Source organism: Balaenoptera ricei, chromosome 13, assembly GCF_028023285.1.
Source record: "Balaenoptera ricei isolate mBalRic1 chromosome 13, mBalRic1.hap2, whole genome shotgun sequence".
Classification (NCBI taxonomy): domain Eukaryota; kingdom Metazoa; phylum Chordata; class Mammalia; order Artiodactyla; family Balaenopteridae; genus Balaenoptera; species Balaenoptera ricei.
The window spans coordinates 9204769-9224180 of record NC_082651.1 but is presented as its reverse complement, the minus strand read 5'-3'; the positions used below and the strand labels follow the sequence as shown (position 1 = coordinate 9224180).

Below are 19412 nucleotides of genomic sequence, written 5' to 3'. Positions count from 1 at the left end.
GACCATGTTACCCTGAGATGCCTAGAGACAGGATGAGTAACCCCGGAAGCAGATTTCCATATACTTTAATCTACTTCAGAATTTTAAAATATTTAGAATATACATTAAAAGAGTATAAACTATGCTATGAAGCATTTCTATGAAATGTTAACGCATATAACGTTCAAAAACTTTGTTCACAGAAAAAGCAAAATCCATGCTGACGCTAGCATATGCAAAGAAAAATGGCATAAAGTAATAATGCAAATTCTCTATTCCCTACCAGCCTTAGGTTGTTCTGTTTCTGTTTTAAGTTTAGATGGCATGTTTAGAGAAGAAGCCACTTCTCCCAAATAGACTGTTTGGGAGCTGAAATTTAAATTCTTTAGTTCAAACCAAGGCACTCAAGGACTCCAAAAGCACTAAAAAGGAAAGTACTAATTTCGGCTAAATCTACAGATTAGAGTATCCATGCTAGGGGTAATTCACAAAATACCACAAAAAAAGACAGCTTTTCCTGCCTTCTGGGCATGTTGTAAGGTCCCCTTAGGTTGGGGAGCTGGGGGGAGGGGATGTGACTAGTAACAGACAATGAGTCACCCCCATGTATAACTCACTGCTGAACACATGTAACTGCAGTGTGAAATCCTTCCTGCTCAGTAGAGCCACCGGGAACATTCAATACGGCAAATGCTCCATCAGCCTGGATCTCTTGAGTGGTCAGTGATGTACAAGGCTCCCTGCTAACCCTGATGAATGTGTACTTTAGCAGAAATAAATAAATAAATAAACCTTAAATTACTTAAATTCCTGAGATTTGGTGGTTGTTAGTTACCACCTCATAACCCAGCCTGTCCTGTTTGATACGATTGTTCTTCTATGGTTTATAATGTAGAAAATGAATGTATTCTAAGGGGTCAGAGTTCAGAAGAAAAAATGTCAGCAACATAAACAGTGGGGCCACGTCATCCTTTAAGAAGGAGCAAGGTGGATTGAGGATCCAAACAGAAACAGAGCCCAAGGGCTGGACAGAGTACTTTGTTTCACTGATTCACTGTCCAATACTTCCTATTCAGGTATTAACTGTGCATCTGTAATACATCTGTTATGTACTAGACAATCTAAAACACAGTCATCAGAAAGGTAAGGCCACTGCCTCATGGAGTTTATAATTTGACAGAGCTATCATCTGTTGTATCAGTTTTTTTCAACTTTCCCAGGAAGTTTTCAAATTCTAGTACTTATTTCCTTTAAAATCAAGAAAAATTTAGGAACAATCTTAATCTGGCATTCTTGATCTTCAATTCCTCAGTCTACCTTCAGTTAAAACTAAATTACTTTCCTTTTTAAATATTTATTGCTAGTCAAATATTTTAGCCTATCATGCTTCCTTATGGTTTTAATCAATTATTCCTCATTTCTTCCTTACGTCCTATGGCAATTTTTTTTTTCTCCTGCTGCTTAGTTGCACCTTCTCTGTCTCCGTCTTCACCTTTCTCTTTCCTGAAATGAACGGCTAGAGAACCTTGAAGGCTAAGTCCTGGGCCCTAGGTGACTTCATCCATCTCTGTTATCCTCAACAACCAGACACTTGCAAACGATCACTCATAAAATTAAATCTAATTCAGATGTCTTTTTTGAGTTCCAGATCTACATCCCACTGCCTATCTTCCACTACAATAACTCAAGATCACCTCCTAACTTAACATATCCAAATTTAATTCATGATCCTCTCTTGCAAACCAATTCTGCAAATCATTTTCTGTTGTCCCCATCTCAATGAAAAGCACTCACCATCCGTCCAGTTACACGATTCAGAAGCGTAGGACTTATCCTTGACCACTCCCTCTACCTCAGTCCACAAAGCCAGTCCCTCACTATGTCCTCCCACGCATGTCCCCATGTATTGCAAATGACTCTAAATCCAATTCTTCTTTTCATCTCTACCATCAGTACACCCTAGTCCAAGCTTATCCTCTCTCAAGTGGATCACTGCAACAGCCTCTCATCGGGTCCTTTCCATCTGTTCTTCTTCGCACATCCTCATTCTTCCCATTGCAGCAAATGTGATCCCTGCACAATTTAAATCATATACAGTCATCCTTCCTAAGTCCTGCTTAAAACCCTTCACTGGCTTCTTTCTGCTCTTAGGAGAAAAGCCCAAATCCTATAAATGGCCTGCAAAGCCCTACCTTGTCTTGCCCTGACACATCTCTAGCCTCATCTTGTTTCATGCTTCCCCTCACTCTACACATCAATGACAGTGGCCTTCTTTCATTTTCTAGAATATTCCATGATCCCTTCCATCACAAGGCTTTTGTGCTGCTCTTCTCCTTTTCTCCCATGTGGGAGACAGCATAATTAGGGTTTTGACACCTCAAAGATGCCAAAACCCTAATTCCTGGAACTTGTGACTATATTACCTTATATGCCAAAATGACTCTGCAGATGTGATTAAGGCTCTTGAGATGGAAGACTATCCTGGCTTATCCAAGCAAGCCCAATGTACTCACAAGGGTCCTTAGGAGAGGAAGGCAGGAGAGTCAGAGTGAGAGAAGGTGTGACAATGAAGCAAGAGGGTCAGAGACAGAGGGAGATTTGAAGATGCTATGCTCTGAAGATGAAAGAAGGGGCCACAAACTAAAGAATGTAGGTGGCCCCTAGGAGCTGGAAAAGGCAAGGAAATGGACTCTCCCCTAGAGCTTCCAGAAGGAACACACCCCTGTTGACACACTGATTTTAGGACTTCTGACCTCCAAAACTGTAAGATAATAAGTTTGCATTGTCTCGAGTCACTGGGTTTGTGGTAAGGAGCTACACAGCAGCAACAGGAAACTAATACACCCATATTTACCAGTAAACTACTTATTCCTCTGATCTCAGGTCAAATGTATTTTTCAAGACTTCCCTAAGCTCCTTAATAGCCCTTGTATTCACTCTCAAATCATCCTTTATATCACTAATGTTGTAACTGTACAATTATTTATATAACTGACTAATTGACTAATGCATTCTCCTTTAGTAGAATGAAGCTCACAAGACTAGGAATCATGTCCAATTTTGTGTAACAAAGCACACAAAAGTGCCCATGGATTTTTTTTTTTTAACTTCAGTAAATACTTTAAGAACTACCTGCTGTCCTCTACTAATCAGTAATGCCATTTTTGTAGGTAACCCGTGGAGGGTCTTTTCTCAGCCATCCTGCTCAGAATGGACCCTTCATCTGAAGGCATGTGTGTTTCTTCAACTCAAAGAAGTTTTCTTCTATTATTCGTTTGATTATTTCTCCCCTTCACTCTGTTCTCTCCTTCTGAAATTCCTATTAGGCAGATGTTAGAATGTTTGTCTATCCCAATTCTTTGTGCCCTTTATGTTGCATTCTGGAAGAACTACGCAGCTCAATCTTTCTGATCACTAATTCGATCTTCAGCTGCTTATCAGACCTATTTATATGGAAAATTAAACACACAAAAACACAAAGATTTCTAACTGATCCTTTTATAATAGTCACTTATGAGTTGTCCTTTCTCATCCCTCTGAAAATATTTTATGTTTTATTTTTATATTACATTCTGTGTGCTCTACAAGTCATTGAGTCATTCATGATGTTGGTCTTCTTAAGTGTTTGGGAACCCTAGTTGTATAAGATGGCCCTTTACCCATCTGTAGTTGCTGTGTCTGTTTACTGCAGCCTGCCTCTGTAAATCTGTGGGAGCATCTGGACATGGTGTGGATGGGAGTTTTTTGTTCTGGACGTGAGAATTCCAACCCCTCTCCTGAGTGGGTCAGTAGCCGCCTCCAGCACAATTCTCCCTCCTTACCCTTAGGAAGGCTTAGCTGGTCTGAGCGCTGATCCTTAATCAGCCTGACTGCTGAAGAACACAATTCTTAGCAAAAAACCTTTTCTCTGATCTAAAAAACTGAAGTTCTTAATATAAAGTGCCTAGATAGGTTTTAGGGCTCCACAAAACCCCAGAAATTACATACAAAATTACTTTTTCTATGTGTATTTTTCTAAGTAGAAGGTTGATAACTTTCCTAAGATAGCCAAAGGGTTCTATTACTCTAAAAATGTTAAGAACCATTGCTGAAAGATTTTTAATGTAACGCTGTGGGTTGTCTGGTTTTTTCCTCCAAGTTGTCTGCTTTTTCTACCTTTAAACAACAGTTTCAGCTTAATAAGAATGTTAACCACTGAAAAGCTGGTTGACTAAGATTGTATTATATTTATGATGGATAAAGTCATAATCAAATGAGCTAGAATAAGCATCTTCAAAAAAGAAAGAGAATGTCACATTCATAAAATAAGAAGAGCTGACTATAAAAGAACTTACTAGAGACCATGGAAGTTTTAAATGACTTTAAAAATACTTTTACTTTCTTTTCATTTGCTTCTTACTCATGAGGAAATAGTCTAAACCAAAAAATGCATGGAATGGCTAAGGCAACTTACCCAAATAGTGATGATTAAAGGAAGAGACACACTATCAACTTCAGAAATAATTAATGATCAATGTTTTAAAGAACATAATTTTGAACATACTACATATCTTATTAGTCTTTGTAATCCAGTAATACTGGATACAGTAATACTGTAATACAGTATGTACTGTAAAAATAAATATTTCTTGAATCAATAAACACATGGAAGAATGAGTTAGTCTGAACATAATTTAAGAGTTATCACCTCCATAGGAAAAGGGTATACTTTTAAATGATTCATAAAGTAGAAAGATGGCAGAACCAAAAAATGATGAATGTGAAAACTTAAACTTAGAAAATGTTATCAAAAACCAGTAAAATACCTAAGAATCCTATTGAATCAAATGCAGATTGAATCAGCTTTTCAAAAACATTATCATAAAGATGCATTTCAATACCTAAGAAGTAATGATTTTGTCATTTGTTGAAGACTTAGGAGCAAAATAATATTTTTGTCTCTACATCCTAAAATCTACAAAGAAAAGATTAACAAAGTCAAAGTGGAGAAATAAAAAGTATAAGAGAATCATATATAAGTCCCACAAGGAAAACTCAAGAAGCTCTGGTGACTTTAACAAGAGGAGAAAAGAATGCCATAGATTATCTTTTAGGTATTTTGGGAAAAAGATGCAAACCAAATTATTTCTATTATTGCATGAAAGGTTAAATATAAGTGACTATATACTTATAGTTCTGTAAGAAAAGTAGGGGCAGACATACGAAAAACTTTCTTGACATGACTATAAGAGCTATTAATGTTGAAATAAAATACAAGAAAAAAAAAGTTATTTCTTTACCTCTCAAATTTTTAAAATAGAAAAGTTTCAAAAGTTTAAACACTGTTTTGCCTGGAGATAGGGCTTGAACTAGATGTCTCATAATCCTTTTGAGCTCTATTACTCTGGTCTTTGGAGAAAAATATCCAACTCCCTTCAACATGGAGTTTAGAATGACTCCTAAGTTACTATGCACAGATCAAGAACTTTTATTCTTTGACCTTCTGTTTTTTTTTTTTTAACATCTTTATTGGACTATAATTGCTTTGCAATGTTGTGTTAGTTTCTGCTGTATAACAAAGTGAATCAGCTATATGCGTACATATATCCCCATATCCCCTCCCTCTTGCCTCCCTCCCACCCTCCCTATCGCACTCCTCTAGGTGGTCACAAAGCACCGAACTGATCTCCCTGCGCTATGCAGCTGCTTCCCACTAGCTAGCTATTTTACATTTGGTCGTGTATATATGTCAATGCTACTCTCTCACTTCATCCCAGCTTACCCTTTCCCCTCCCCGAGTCCTCAAGTCCATTCTCTACATCTGCGTATTTCTTTCTGTCCTGCCCCTAGGTTCACCAGAACTGTTCTTTTGGTTTTTTTGTTTTTAGATTCCATATATATGTGTTAGCATATGGTATTTGTTTTACTCTTTATGACTTACTTCACTCTGTATGGCAGACTCTAGGTCCATCCACCTCACTACAAATAACTCAATTTCGTTTCTTTTTATGTCTCAGTAATATTCCATTATATATATGTGCCATATCTTCTTTATCCATTCATCTGTTGATGGACACCTAGGTTGCTTCCATGTGCAGGCTACTGTAAATAGTGCTGCAATGAACATTGTGGTACATGACTCTTTTGGAATTATGGTTTTCTCAGGGTATATGCCCAATAGTGGGATTGCTGGGTCGTATGGTAGTTCCATTTTTAGTTTTTTAAGGAACCTCCATACTGTTCTCCGTAGTGGCTGTATCAATTTACATTCCCACCAACAGTGCAAGAGGGTTCCCTTTTCTCCACACCCTCTTCAGCATTTATTGTTTGTAGAATTATTGATGATGGCCATTCTGACCGGTGTGAGGTGATACCTCATTGTGGTTTTGATATGGTTTTCTCTAATGATTAGTGATGTTGAGCATCTTTTCATGTGTTTGTTGGCAATCTGTATATCTTCTTTGGAGAAATGTCTGTTTAGGTTTTCTGCCCATTTCTGGATTGGATTGTTTGTTTTTTTTGAGATTGAGCTGCATGAGCTGCTTGTATATTTTGGAGATTAATCCTTTGTCAGTTAGTTCGTTTGCAGATATTTTCTCCCATTCTGAGGGTTGTCTTTCTGTCTTGTTCATGGTTTCCCTTGCTGTGCAAAAGCTTTTAAGTTTCACTAGGTCCCATTTGTTTATTTTTGTTTTTATTTCCATTTCTCTAGGAGGTGCGTCAAAACGGATCTTGCTGTGATTTATGTCACAAAGTGTTCTGCCTATGTTTTCGTCTAAGAGTTTTAGAGTGTCTGGCCTTACATTTAGGTCTTTAATCCATTTTGAGTTTATTTTTGTGTATGGTGTTAGGAAGTGTTCTAATTTCATTCTTTTACATGCAACTGTCCAGTTTTCCCAGCACCACTTACTGAAGAGGTTGTCTTTTTGCCATTGTATGCTCTTGCCTCCTTTATCAAAGATAAGGTGACCATATGAGCGTGGGTTTATCTCTGGGCTTTCTATCCTGTTCCATTGATCTATATTTCTGTTTTTGTGCCAGTACCAACTGTCTTGATTACTGTAGCTTTGTAGTATAGTCTGAAGTCCGGGAGCCTGATTCCTCCAGCTCCGTTTTTCTTTCTCAAGATTCCTTTGGCTATTCGGGGTCTTTTGTGTTTCCATACGAATTGTGAAATTTTTTGTTCTAGTTCTGTGAAAAATGCCATCGGTAGTTTGATAAGGATTGCATTGAATCTGTAGATTGCTTTGGGTAATATAGTCATTTTCACAATATTGATTCTTCCAATCCAAGAATATGGTATATCTCTCCATCTGTTTGTATCTTTAATTTCTTTCATCAGTGTCTTATAGTTTTCTGCATACAGGTCTTTTGTCTCTTTAGGTAGGTTTATTCCTAGGTATTTTATTCTTTTTGTTGCAATGGTAAATGGGAGTGTTTCCTTAATTTCTCTTTCAGATTTTTCATCATTAATGTATAGCAATGCAAGAGATTTCTGTGCATTAATTTTGTATCCTGCTACTCTACCAAATTCACTGATTAGCTCTCGTAGTTTTCTGGTAGCGTCTTTAGGATTCTCTACCTATAATATCATGTCATTTGCAAACAGTGACAGCTTTACTTCTTCTTTTCTGATTTGAATGCCTTTAATTTCTTTTTCTTCCCTGATTGCTGTGGCTAAAACTTCCACAACTATGTTGAAAAATAGTGGTGAGAACGTGCAACCTTGTCTTGTTCCTGATCTTAAAGGAAATGCTTTCAGTTTTTCACCATTGAGAACGATGTTGGCCGTGGGTATGTCATATATGGCCTTTATTATGTTGAGGAAAGATCCCTCTATGCCTACTTTCTGGAGGGTTTTTATCATAAATGGGTGTTGAATTTTGTCAAAAGCTTTTTCTGCATCTATTGAGATGATGATATGGTTTTCCTCCTTCAATTTGTTAATATGGTGTATCACATTGATTGATTTGCATATATTGAAGAATCCTTGCATTCCTGGGATAAACCCCACTTGATCATGGTGTATGATTCTTTTTATGTGCTGTTGGATTCTGTTTGATAGTATTCTGTTGAGGATTTTTGCATCTATGTGCATTGGCCTGTAGTTTTCTTTTTTGGTGACATCTCTGTATGGTTTTGGTATCAGAGTGATGATGGCCTCATAGAATGAGTTTGGGAGTGTTCCTCCCTCTGCCGTATTTTGGAAGAGTTTGAGAAGGATAGGTGTTAGCTCTTCTCTAAATGTTTGATAGAATAAGCCTGTGAAGCCATCTGGTCCTGGGCTTTTGTTTGTTGGAAGATTTTTAATCACAGTTTCAGTTTCAGTGCTTGTGACTGGTCTCTTTATATTTTCTATTTCTTCCTGGTTCAGTCTTGGAAGGCTGTGCTTTTCTAAGAATTTTTCCATTTCTTCCAGGTTGTCTATTTTATTGGCATAGAGATGTTTGTAGTACTCTCACATGATCCTTTGTATTCCTGCAGTGTCAGTTTCTCCTTTTTCATTTCTTATTCAGTTGATTTGAGTCTTCTCCTTTTTTTTCTTGATGAGTCTGGCTAATGGTTTATCAAATTTGTTTATCTTCTCAAAGAACCAGCTTTTAGTTTTATTGTTCTTTACTATTGTTTCCTTCATTTCTTTTTCATTTATTTCTGATCTGATCTTTATGATTTCTTTCCTTCTGCTAACTATGGGGTTTTTTTGTTCTTCTTTTCTAATTGCTTTGGTATAAGGTTAGGTTGTTTGAGATTTTTCTTGTTTCTTGAGGTAGGATTGTATTGCTATAAACTTCCCTCTTAGAACTGCTTTTGTCACATCCCACAGGTTTTCAGTCGTCATGTTTTCATTGTCATTTTTTTCTAGGTATTTTTTTGTTTCCTCTTCGATTTCTTCAGTGATTTCTTGGTTATTTAGTAGTGTATTGTTTAGCCTCCATGTGTTTGTATTTTTTACAGTTTTTTTCCTGTAATTGATATCTAGTTTCATAGCACTGTGGTCGGAAAAGATACTTGATAATGATTTCAATTTGGTTAAATTTATCAAGGTTTGATTTGTGACCCAAGATATGGGTCTATCCTGGAGAATGTTCCATGAGCACTTGAGAAGAAAGTGTATTCTCCTGTTTTTGGATGTAATGCCCTATAAATACCAATTAAGTCCATCTTGTTTAATGTGTCATTTAAAGCTTGTGTTTCCTTATTTTCATTTTGGATGAACTGTCCATTGGTGAAAGTGGGGTGTTAAAGTCCCCTACTATGCTTCTGTTACTGTCAATTTCCCCTTTTATGGCTGTTAGCATTTGCCTTTTGTATTGAGGTGCTCCTATGTTGGGTGCATAAATATTTAAAATGGTTATATATTTTTCTTGGATTGATCCCTTGATTATTATTTAGTGTCCTTCTTTGTCTCTTGTAACAGTCTTTATTTTAAGTTTATTTTGTCTGATATGAGACTTGCTATCCAGCTTTCTTTTGATTTCCACCATTTGCATGGAATATCTCTTTCCATCCCCTCACTTTCAGTCTGTATGTGTCCCTAGGTCTGAAGTGGGTCTCTTGTAGACAGCACATATATGGGTCTTGTTTTTGTATCCATTCAGCCAGTCTATGTCTTTTGGTTGGAACATTTAATCCATTTACATCTAAGGTAATTATCGATATGTATGTTCCTAGTACCATTTTCTTCATTGTTTTGGGTTTTTGTAGGTCCTTTTCTTCTCTTGTGTTTCCTGCTTAGAGAAGTTCCTTTAGCATTTGTTGTAGAGCTGGTTTGGTGGTGCTGAATTCTCTTAGCTTTTGCTTGTCTGTAAAGGTTTTAATTTCTCTGTCAAAGCTGAATGAGATCCTTGCTGGGCAGAGTAATGTGGGTTGTAGGTTTTTCCCTTTCATCACTTTAAATATGTCCTGCCACTCCCTTCTGGCTTGCAGAGTTTCTGCTGAAAGATCAGCTGTTAACCTTATGGGGATTCCCTTGTATGTTATTTGTTGTTTTTCCCTTGCTACTTTTAATATTTTTCTTTGTATTTAATTATTGATAGTTTGAATAATGTGTGTCTCGGCATGTTTCTCTTTGGGTTTACCCTGTATGGGACTCTGTGCTTCCTGGACTTGACTGACTATTTCCGTTCCCATGTTAGGGAAGTTTTCAACTATCATCTCCTCAAATATTTTCTCAGACCTTTTCTTTTTCTCTTCTTCTTCTGGGGCCCCTGTAATTCGAATGTTGGTGCATTTAATGTTATCTCAGAGGTCTCTGAGATTGTCGTCAATTCTTTTCATTCTTTTTTCTTTATTCTGCTCCCTGGCAGTTATTTCCACCATTTTATCTTCCAGGTCACTTATCCATTCTTCTTCCTCAGTTATTCTGCTATTGATTCCTTCTAGAATATTTTTAATTTCAGTTATTATGTTCATCACTGTTTCTTTGCTCTTTAGTTCTTCTAGATCCTTGTTAAATGTTTCTTGTATTTTCTCCATTCTGTTTCCAGGACTTTGGATCATCTTTACTGTCATTACTCTGAATTCTTTTTCAGGTAGGTTGCCTATTTCATCTTCATTTATTTGGTCTTGTAGGTTTTTACCTTGCTCCTTCGTCTGTAACATGTATTTTGTCGTTTCTTTTTTTTTTTTTTTTAGATGGTGAGGCTATATTCCTATCTTACTGGTTGTTTTGCCTGAGGTGTCCAGCACTGGAGTCTGCAGGCAGTTGGATAGAGCCGGGTCTTGGTGCTGAGATGAGAACCTCCAGGAGGCCTCACTCTGATTAATATTCCCTGGGGTCTGAGGTTCTCTGTTAGTCCAGCGGTTAGGAATTGGAGCTCCCACCACAGGAACTCTGGACCAACCTCTGGCCTGGGAACCAAGATCCTGCAAGTTGCATGGCACGGCAAAAAAAAAACGAAAAGAAAGAAAAAAGAAAGAAAGAAAAAAGGAGCAGTACAATATCAAAGAAAAACAAAATAAAATTAGAAAAATAAAACATTTATTAGGAAAAATAAGAATATAAATTAATCAACAAGGTAAAACAGAACCCCAATCTAAAAGAGGAAAAAAGGGGAAAAAAAAAAAGCCTTCGCTATGGGGGCAGAGTTTAGGCAGGGGTGGAACTTAGGCAGGGGTGGGGTTTAGGGTGTGGTGGAACTGGGGGGGGGGGGTGACGTTTGAGCATGGGGCGGGTCCTAGGCTCAAGACCCACACAGTCAGAAAAGGCCTTGGGTCGGGGCCTAGGCAGGGTGATGTTCAAGCGTGGGGCAGGGCCTCTGCTTAGGAACTGCACGGAAGGGGAGATGCAGCACGTCCAAAGGAGGGCCTCTGGAGTGCGGAGTTCCGGAGTTTGGAGGTAAGGCCCTGAGTGAGGGTGTGTGGGTGGGGTTTAGGCCCAGCATGTTGCAGGGGGTCTCTGAGTGTAGAGGTGGTGGTGCAGGGGCGGGGCTTGGGCTCTACATGGCAAGAGGGAGGCTCCAAGGGTAGAGGATTAGGCCCAGAAGCCCAACAGGTTCCCCGGTGCCTAAGTGGACAGGGAAAGCGCTGGCTGCGTTCCCTTCTGTTCCTCCATGCCCCTCCCCCACCGTCTCCCCCAGGGTCTCCCCCGTCACCGCTGGACCCCTAACCGTGGGTGGGTCCCACTGGGTGTAGGAACTCCTCCCCTCTCCCAGCCACCCCTCGGAGTGCTGGACCCAGAGGTCCGGCCTTTATTTTTGTTCCCCTTCCCTCCCACTCCCTCAGGACCCACGTGGCTGGAGGGGGCCTCAGTGGGCAGAGGATCAGGCCCAGGATCTCAGCAGGCTCCCAGGGGCCCAAGTGGACAGGGGAAACCTGGCCACGTTCCCTTTTGATCCTCTGCCCTCCCAGTGGTTCCCCAATTTCCCGCTTTGGCGTGGGATCCCCTCCCCTCCCCCAGCCACCCCTCAGGGACGCCAGCCCCATCCCGCCTCCACTTCTCATCCCCCTTCACTCCCCCCACGCCCTACCCCATCACTGGGGGTTCCTCCTGCCCCTTAGGTGTCCGTAGTCCCCCACCAGTGCCTGGTAGGTGCCCTAGTTGTGCAGAGACGCAGATTCCGCGTCCTCCTAGTCCGCCATCTTGACTCCCGACCCGCCTGACTTCTCATCGTCAACATAATACTCCAAGACATAATTAAGACCAGCAGTGTAAATACAATAGGAAACAAAACAAACATACCTCCTGTTCTCCCATTACCAATCTGCACAACAGGTTGAAGGCTTCCTTCATTTTGTAATAAATGAGGCAAATGATAATAAATACTTGGCACTTGAAGAGACTTTTTGCTTGTTAACTCCCTCAAGAGCTTTAGGGTACCATCTGAAATACAGAAGTATAATCAATCCACGGTAATACCTTACTTATAGAAGTTGCTGATGTTACAAAGATAGTGGTAAAAATTTATGAGAACTAAAAGAATTTTCTATCCTAATTTCATACTTTGGTCAATGAGATTTCTATGGACACTTAGGCAACCAGAGTCTCACAGAGTCATGATGATGAGAACAGTCTGAATGAAGCTAAAAAGGGCAGCCAGAGTACCACGAGAAGGTAGAATGTGAACCATTCACCTTTATAATGTGTCAGAACTCAAGCCCTGGGGGACAGACTCTAAACACGCTATCCATTCATGAAAATGTAATAAGTACAACGACCACCAGTAACTTTCACTTTTTTATGCTATTACATTTGACCAAAATTTCACATGGAAGATTTTTTTTTTTAGTTGAAGTACACTAATTTAAACAGCACAAGTTGAGAATGTTTGGTACAGTTCATAACTTTCAAATCGTTTTTCAGTTTTTATGAGAGGAACCAATGAACCATTTAATATAAAAGAAAATAAAACCTTGATAGGATAATCAATATTGTTTTAAAATTCCACTGAACTAGAACTTAACCTTTTAAATAAGGAAGTTAGCAGTAAGGACATGCAGTCTCAATAACAATTTTATACAGAGCAATATGAAAATTCCCTTAAAATATTCTGAATATTCAGAACCGAAAGTTCACAAAAGAAATGAAACTGACTATCACACATGAAATTAAAGTTTAACCTCATGTAAAAGCAACAACTACAAATTACAAGACAACAATATCTACCCATCAAATTAAGTTAGCAGATTAAACAGTAGTATTAAATTGTGGTGATAATGTGATAAATGTTTCAGCTATTAAGAACAGCATCAAAATCCTTAAAACATTCCTGCCTTATTATTCAGTAATTTCCCTTTTAGGAATTTAACTTCTATGCAATCAATAAATATTTAGTGAATTATCAGTTTTGTTCCAGCCACCGTGGCATGTGTTTGGAAATCAACAGTCATCAAAACACAGATTCTGTTTTTAAGAAAGTCATAATCTAATGAAAATAACTTAAGGCCTACTATAAAAGTAATTGATTTATATATAGAGATGTTCGTCACAGAGTTATAAATTGGGGGACAAAAACAACCCAGAAAAATCCTATTTGCCTAATTGTAGAAAAATATTTAATATATTATAGTATATGATAAGCTGACATATATGTCATCAAAAATGGTATTTTAAAAGAATATTCAATGCCATAGTAAAATGCTAATAGCATAATTTCAAGAGCAAAAATAAGGCCATAAAACACACAATTACAATTTTGAAGAAAAATATGCATGGAAAAAAGACTAGAAGAAAACAGAGAATGTTAACCATTCTATAATTTTAAATGTTACTGTGCCATAATATGAATTTTATAATCAGGAGGGGAAGAAAGGGGCATGAATCTCTAAAAATAAGGTAAGGTAGTGAATCTCAAGATGAGAGGAATTAATGGTGAAAGATTATAACAGATAATGCTAAATGAAAAAGTATATTATTCTTGGAAGATTATGCAGATTTGGAGTCAACTGATTATATACATATATCAATTTAGTCATTAGAATAAGAATAGGAAAGAAACAGAAGATGGTTGATATTCATTTCACTCAGCCCAGAATTTCTCAGGGAGGCAACAGGTCAGGTACTCCCAAAAGTACCCATTATAAAACTATGTCTTTTTATTTCTTATAAGTCATATCTGAGAGCACTAATTGCTTCAAATAGCTCAAAGGTTCCCCAGAGTCCATTTGAAGTCCACACAAGTCACAACAGAGACATGCATAAATACCAAGTTAAATTTTAGTCTTATTCTAAATGTTTTTTTTTTAAAGATGCTGGTTCTTCACTATTGGCAATGAAATTTATACAACTGAAACTTAACTTAATATTACTCTCTTTAAATCAAATTTAGCAATTAATAAACTTGTTTTATAAGTAACCACAATAGAAAAAGTTTTGTATGGTGATTTTTCTCTCTGTAGAGGGTAACAAATGTTGGCTGATAAGCGACTCTAGACAACTTTCAAAGAGAGTATTTCACATAACCCTTTGAAAATGTAATCTTTTCATAAAACCAAAAATATCATCTGTACCTGAAAATTTATTCACCGTATCCTTACTTCTGTTTGTTTCTGCTCCTACACGCTTGAACTGCTGTACAATGGCATTGAGTTCGGAAGACCGCTGAGAGATTCTGTGTTCAGCTATTCGGAGACGTTCTTTTAAAGCAAGAAATTCTCGTTGATAAGCAATCAGTTTTTCTAGAAGCAAAACCAAAAGTTATTAGTATCTTTCTTTAAAAAAAAAAACCCACTATAATCGAAACAGAATTGTAACATTAGGAATTTTAAAGTTGCATTTTTCAGAAACAGATATTCATTTATGAATTCATTGAGACAGAATTGAAAATAAAAAAGAGCCCCAACTAACAAAGTGGTGGCAAAGCCACCACTAACTTAGCGCTATTAATATCTGTAAGAAAAAGGGCGCTTTCTAATTAGCACTTCAGAAAGTTAAAGATAGGGACAAAAAGAAAAAGTTTTTGGAATTAACACTTCAAGCATAATACCAAGATCATTTCTCAAAAGGTACAAACAACTATAAAGACCCTATTTGTATGAAGATAGAGATGAAGCATTGAAACTAATGATAATATATCTAATAATACAATGAATATAACATTTTATAGCGTAACAGCCTCATTTTCATAGGCTGTTTCCTCTGTACTTCCTATTCTACAAAAATTTCCCTAGGCCAGACTTTGGTCAAATTCCTGATCCCTAACAACTCAATCAGGTAGATGTTAAGATGACCCTAAAAGTCAATTATTTGAATTTAAGAGAATCACAGGTCAGGAAAGCCTGGTCTGGGAAATAAAAGTGGATTTTATGAGGATAAACGTAGGCATTGAAGCAATAGTATGAGACAGCTCAGATACAAAGTACATAGTGAGAAGAGGCCCCAAGACAGAACTGGATAACAAAATCTAAGAGAGGCAGAAAAGAAACCATGCATTTATCTTGATTGGCAGCACCGGAAGGGAGCTGAGGCTGGTAAATGGTCCGAGCAATTTTCACAACCTCATTAAACTAAGAAAAATCAGAACAACCGTTTCAGCTTCTCTATCAAGCTAGATAATCTAAGGCTACTATTTTGACATCTAAACAAAACAAACCTTGGAAAGACTCTTTTTAATTTATATTGAAATCTCTGCTTTACTCAGTCAAGGATGGAATCGTTCTGTACAAAACAGAATTAAGAAATATAAATCTGCCTGTCTCATAAAGCTAGCCTTAAAAATAGTCAATTATATTATTCTTTAGCCCTTACATAAAGGACCACAGAGAAAATACCTCTGAAGAATTCTGTGGCAGGGAAGAAAGTCTCCCCTGCTTAACTGTCATGTTTCCCTGTATTGAACAATGTATTAATAAGCAGCTCTAGTTTCTGTAAACTGGCTTTAGGAGGAAAGGAAGAGAGGGGGGTCTGTGATTAGGAAAGGGCATACAGGGGAGTCTCAGGGTGCCAGCAAGGTTCTACTTATTGACCTAGTTACTGGTTAAATAAAATTGATTACTATACATCCATGGTTTAGACACTTTTCCATATGTGTTAATTCACAATAGAAGAAATGTTAAAAAGATACTATTCACAAACACAAAACTATAAACAATTACACTATAACAATTATAACAAGAGGCACACAAGATTTATGTGATAAAAACTATAAGCCTTTTCCTAGAGCCTGTAATGGAAGAAAAAAAATGAAGTCATTTATTAATCCCAATCTTGCAAAAAACATAGATAAATCCCACCCTAAACTAAATAATAAATGCAACACTTCTTAAAACATCAACGAAATTTTTTTGGAACTTGAATTTTGACATGTGATTCTAAAATTCATGTAAAAGACAAAATGTTTCTAAAAGGTCAAAAAAATCTAGAAATAATAATAGATAACTTGCTCTGAGATCAGAACATACTATAAGGCTATAGAAATGAAGACCGTGTTAAATGCCAAGTCTAAATAGCAGGGACAAGGGCTGATCACACCAAGCAGATTGTGTCCAAAATGAGCATGAGTGAACTGTCCTGTGATTTCTTCCCCCTTTACCTCTTACCACTTACATGGTGCCAAGATAGTGGATTCTAGACATCTGCCACTAAAAAAGAATTATAACCCTTTGGAGAAATAACTTTAAGATGAACCTGGAGCATTCTTGTGTCAACTAAGAAAATGTTATTTTATTTTATTTTATTTTAACATCTTTATTGGAGTATAATTGCTTTACAATGGTGTGTTGGTTTCTGCTGGATAACGAAGTGAATCAGCTATATGCATACATATATCCCCATATCCCCTCCCTCTTGCGTCTCCCTCCCACCTTCCATTGCCCACCCCCTAGGTGGTCACAAAGCACCGAGCTGATCTCCCTGTGCTATGCAGCTGCTTCCCACTAGCTATCTTACATTTGGTAGTGTATATATCTCAATGCTACTCTCTCACTTCATCCCAGCTTACCCTTCCCCCTGCCTGTGTCCTCAAGTCCATTCTATACATCTCTGTCTTTATTTCTGTCCTGCCCGTAGGTTAATCAGAACCGTTTTTTTTTTCTTAGATTCCATATATATGTGTAGCATACAATGTTTGTTTTTCTCTTTCTGCCTTACTTCACTCTGTATGGCAGACTCTAGGTCCATCCACCTCACTACAAATAACTCAATTTCATTTCTTTTTATGGCTAGTATTCCACTGTATATATGATCTTCTTTATCCACTCATCTGTCGATGAACACTTAGGTTGCTTCCATGTCCTGGCTATTGTAAATAGAGCTGCAATGAACATTGTGGTACATGACTCTTTGAATTATGGTTTTCTCAGGATACATGCCCAGTAGTGGGATTACTGGGTCATATAGTAGTTCTAATTTTAGTTCTTTAAGGAACCTCCATACTGTTCTCCATAGTGGCTGTATCAATTTACATTCCCACCAACAGTGCAAGAGGGTTCCCTTTTCTCTACACCCTCTCCATAATTTACTGTTTGTAGATTTTTTGATAATGGCCATTCTGACCACTGTGAGGTGATACCTCATTGTAGTTTTTATTTATTTACTTATTTATTTTTGGCTGTATTGGGTCTTCGTTTCTGTGCGACGGCTTTCTCTAGTTGCGGCAAGCGGGGGCCACTCTTCATCGCGGTGCGCGGGCCTCTCACTGTCGTGGCCTCTCTTGTGGCGGAGCACAGGCTCCAGACGCGCAGGCTCAGTAGTCGTGGCTCACGGGCCTAGCCGCTCTGTGGCATGTGGGATCTTCCCAGACCAGGGCTCAAACGCATGTCCCCTGCATTGGCAGGCAGATTCTTAACCACTGCGCCACCAGGGAAGCCCCCCTCATTGTAGTTTTGATTTGTATTTCTCTAATGATTAGTGATGTTGAGAATCTTTTCATGTGTTTGATGGCAATCTATATATCTTCTTTGGAGAAATGTCTATTTCAGTCTTCTGCCCATTTTTGGATTGGGTTGTTTGCTTTTTTGAGATTGAGCTGCATGAGCTGTTTGTATATATTGGAGATTAATCGTTTGTCACTTGCTTCATTCGAAAATATTTTCTCGCGTTCTGAGGGTAGTCTTTTCATTCTGTTTATGGTTTCCTTTGCTGTGCAAAAGCTTTTACGTTTCATTAGTTCCCATTTGTTTTTGTTTTTACTTCCATTTCTCTAGGAGGTGGGTCAAAAAGGATCTTGCTGTGATTTATGTCACCAAGTGTTCTGCCTATGTTTTGCTCTAAGAGTTTTATAGTGTCTGGCCTTACATTTGGTCTTTAATCCATTTTGAGTTTATTTTTGTGTATGGTGTTAGGAAGTGTTCTAATTTCATTCTTTTACATGTAGCTATCCAGCTTTCCCAGCACCACTTATTGAAGAGGCTGCCTTTTCTCCACTGTATACTCTTGCCTCCTTTATCAAACATAAGGTGACCATATGTGCATAGGTTTCTCTCTGGGCTTTCTATCCTATTCCACTGATCTATATTTCTGTTTTTGTTCCAGTACCATACTGTATTGATTACTGTAGCTTTGTAGTATAGTCTGAAGTCTGGGAGCCTGATTCTTCCAGCTCCGTTTTTCTTTTTTAGATTGCTTTGGCTATTGGGGTCTTTTTTGTTTCCATACAAATTGTGACTTTTTTTGTTCTAGTTCTGTGAAAAATGCCATTGGTAGTTTGATGGGGATTGCATTGAATCTGTAGATTGCTTTCGGTAGTATAATCATTTTCACAATGTTGATTCTTCCAATCCAAGAACATGGTATATCTCTACATCTGTTTGTATCATCTTTAATTTCTTTCATCAGTGTCTTATAGTTTTCTGCATACAGGACTTTTGTCTCCTTAGGTAGCTTTACTCCTAGGTGTTTTATCCTTTTTTTTGCAATGGTAAATGGGAGTGTTTCTTTAATTTCTTTTTCAGATTTTTCACCATTCGTGTATAGGAATGCAAGTGATTTCTGTGCATTAATTTTGTATCCTGCTACTCTACCAAATTCACTGATTAGCTCTAGTAGTTTTCTGGTAGCATCTTTAGGCTTCTCTATGTATACTATCATGTTATCTGCAAACAGTGACAGTTTTACTTCTTCTCTTCTGATTTGGATGCCTTTAATTTCTATTTCTTCCCTGATTGCTGTGGCTAAAACTTCCAAAACTATGTTGAATAACAGTGGTGAGAGTGGGCAACCTTGTCTTGTTCCTGATCTTAGAGGAAATGCTTTCAGTTTTTCACCATCGAGAACGATGTTGGCTGTGGGTTTGTCATACATGGCTTTTATTATGTTGAGGTAGGTTCCCTCTATGCCTACTTTCTGGAGAGTTTTTATCATAAATGGGTGTTGAATTCTGTCAAAAGCTTTTTCTGCATCTATTGAGTTTATCATATAGTTTTTATCCTTCAATTTGTTAATATGGTGTATCAAGTTGACTGATTTGCATATATTGAAGAATCCTTGCATTCCTGGGATAAACCCCACTTGATCATGGTGTATGATCCTTTTAATGTGCTGTTGGATTCTATTTGCTAGTATTTTGCTGAGAATTTTT

At 37.7% G+C, this 19412-nt stretch overlaps 1 protein-coding gene across 4 annotated transcripts in view; it reads right to left on the bottom strand.

Moving 5' to 3' along the window:
* Window positions 1-19412, bottom strand: part of MGAT4A (alpha-1,3-mannosyl-glycoprotein 4-beta-N-acetylglucosaminyltransferase A) — a 135117-nt gene that overhangs the window by 47656 nt on the left and 68049 nt on the right. For all 4 annotated transcript variants that reach the window (XM_059942681.1, XM_059942680.1, XM_059942679.1 and 1 more), the window contains exons 3-4: window positions 14407-14574; window positions 12140-12280 (exon numbers count right to left, since the gene is read on the bottom strand). In XM_059942681.1, coding sequence (XP_059798664.1) covers window positions 12140-12280; window positions 14407-14574 — 309 coding nt within the window. The remainder of the gene's footprint in view (window positions 1-12139; window positions 12281-14406; window positions 14575-19412) is intronic.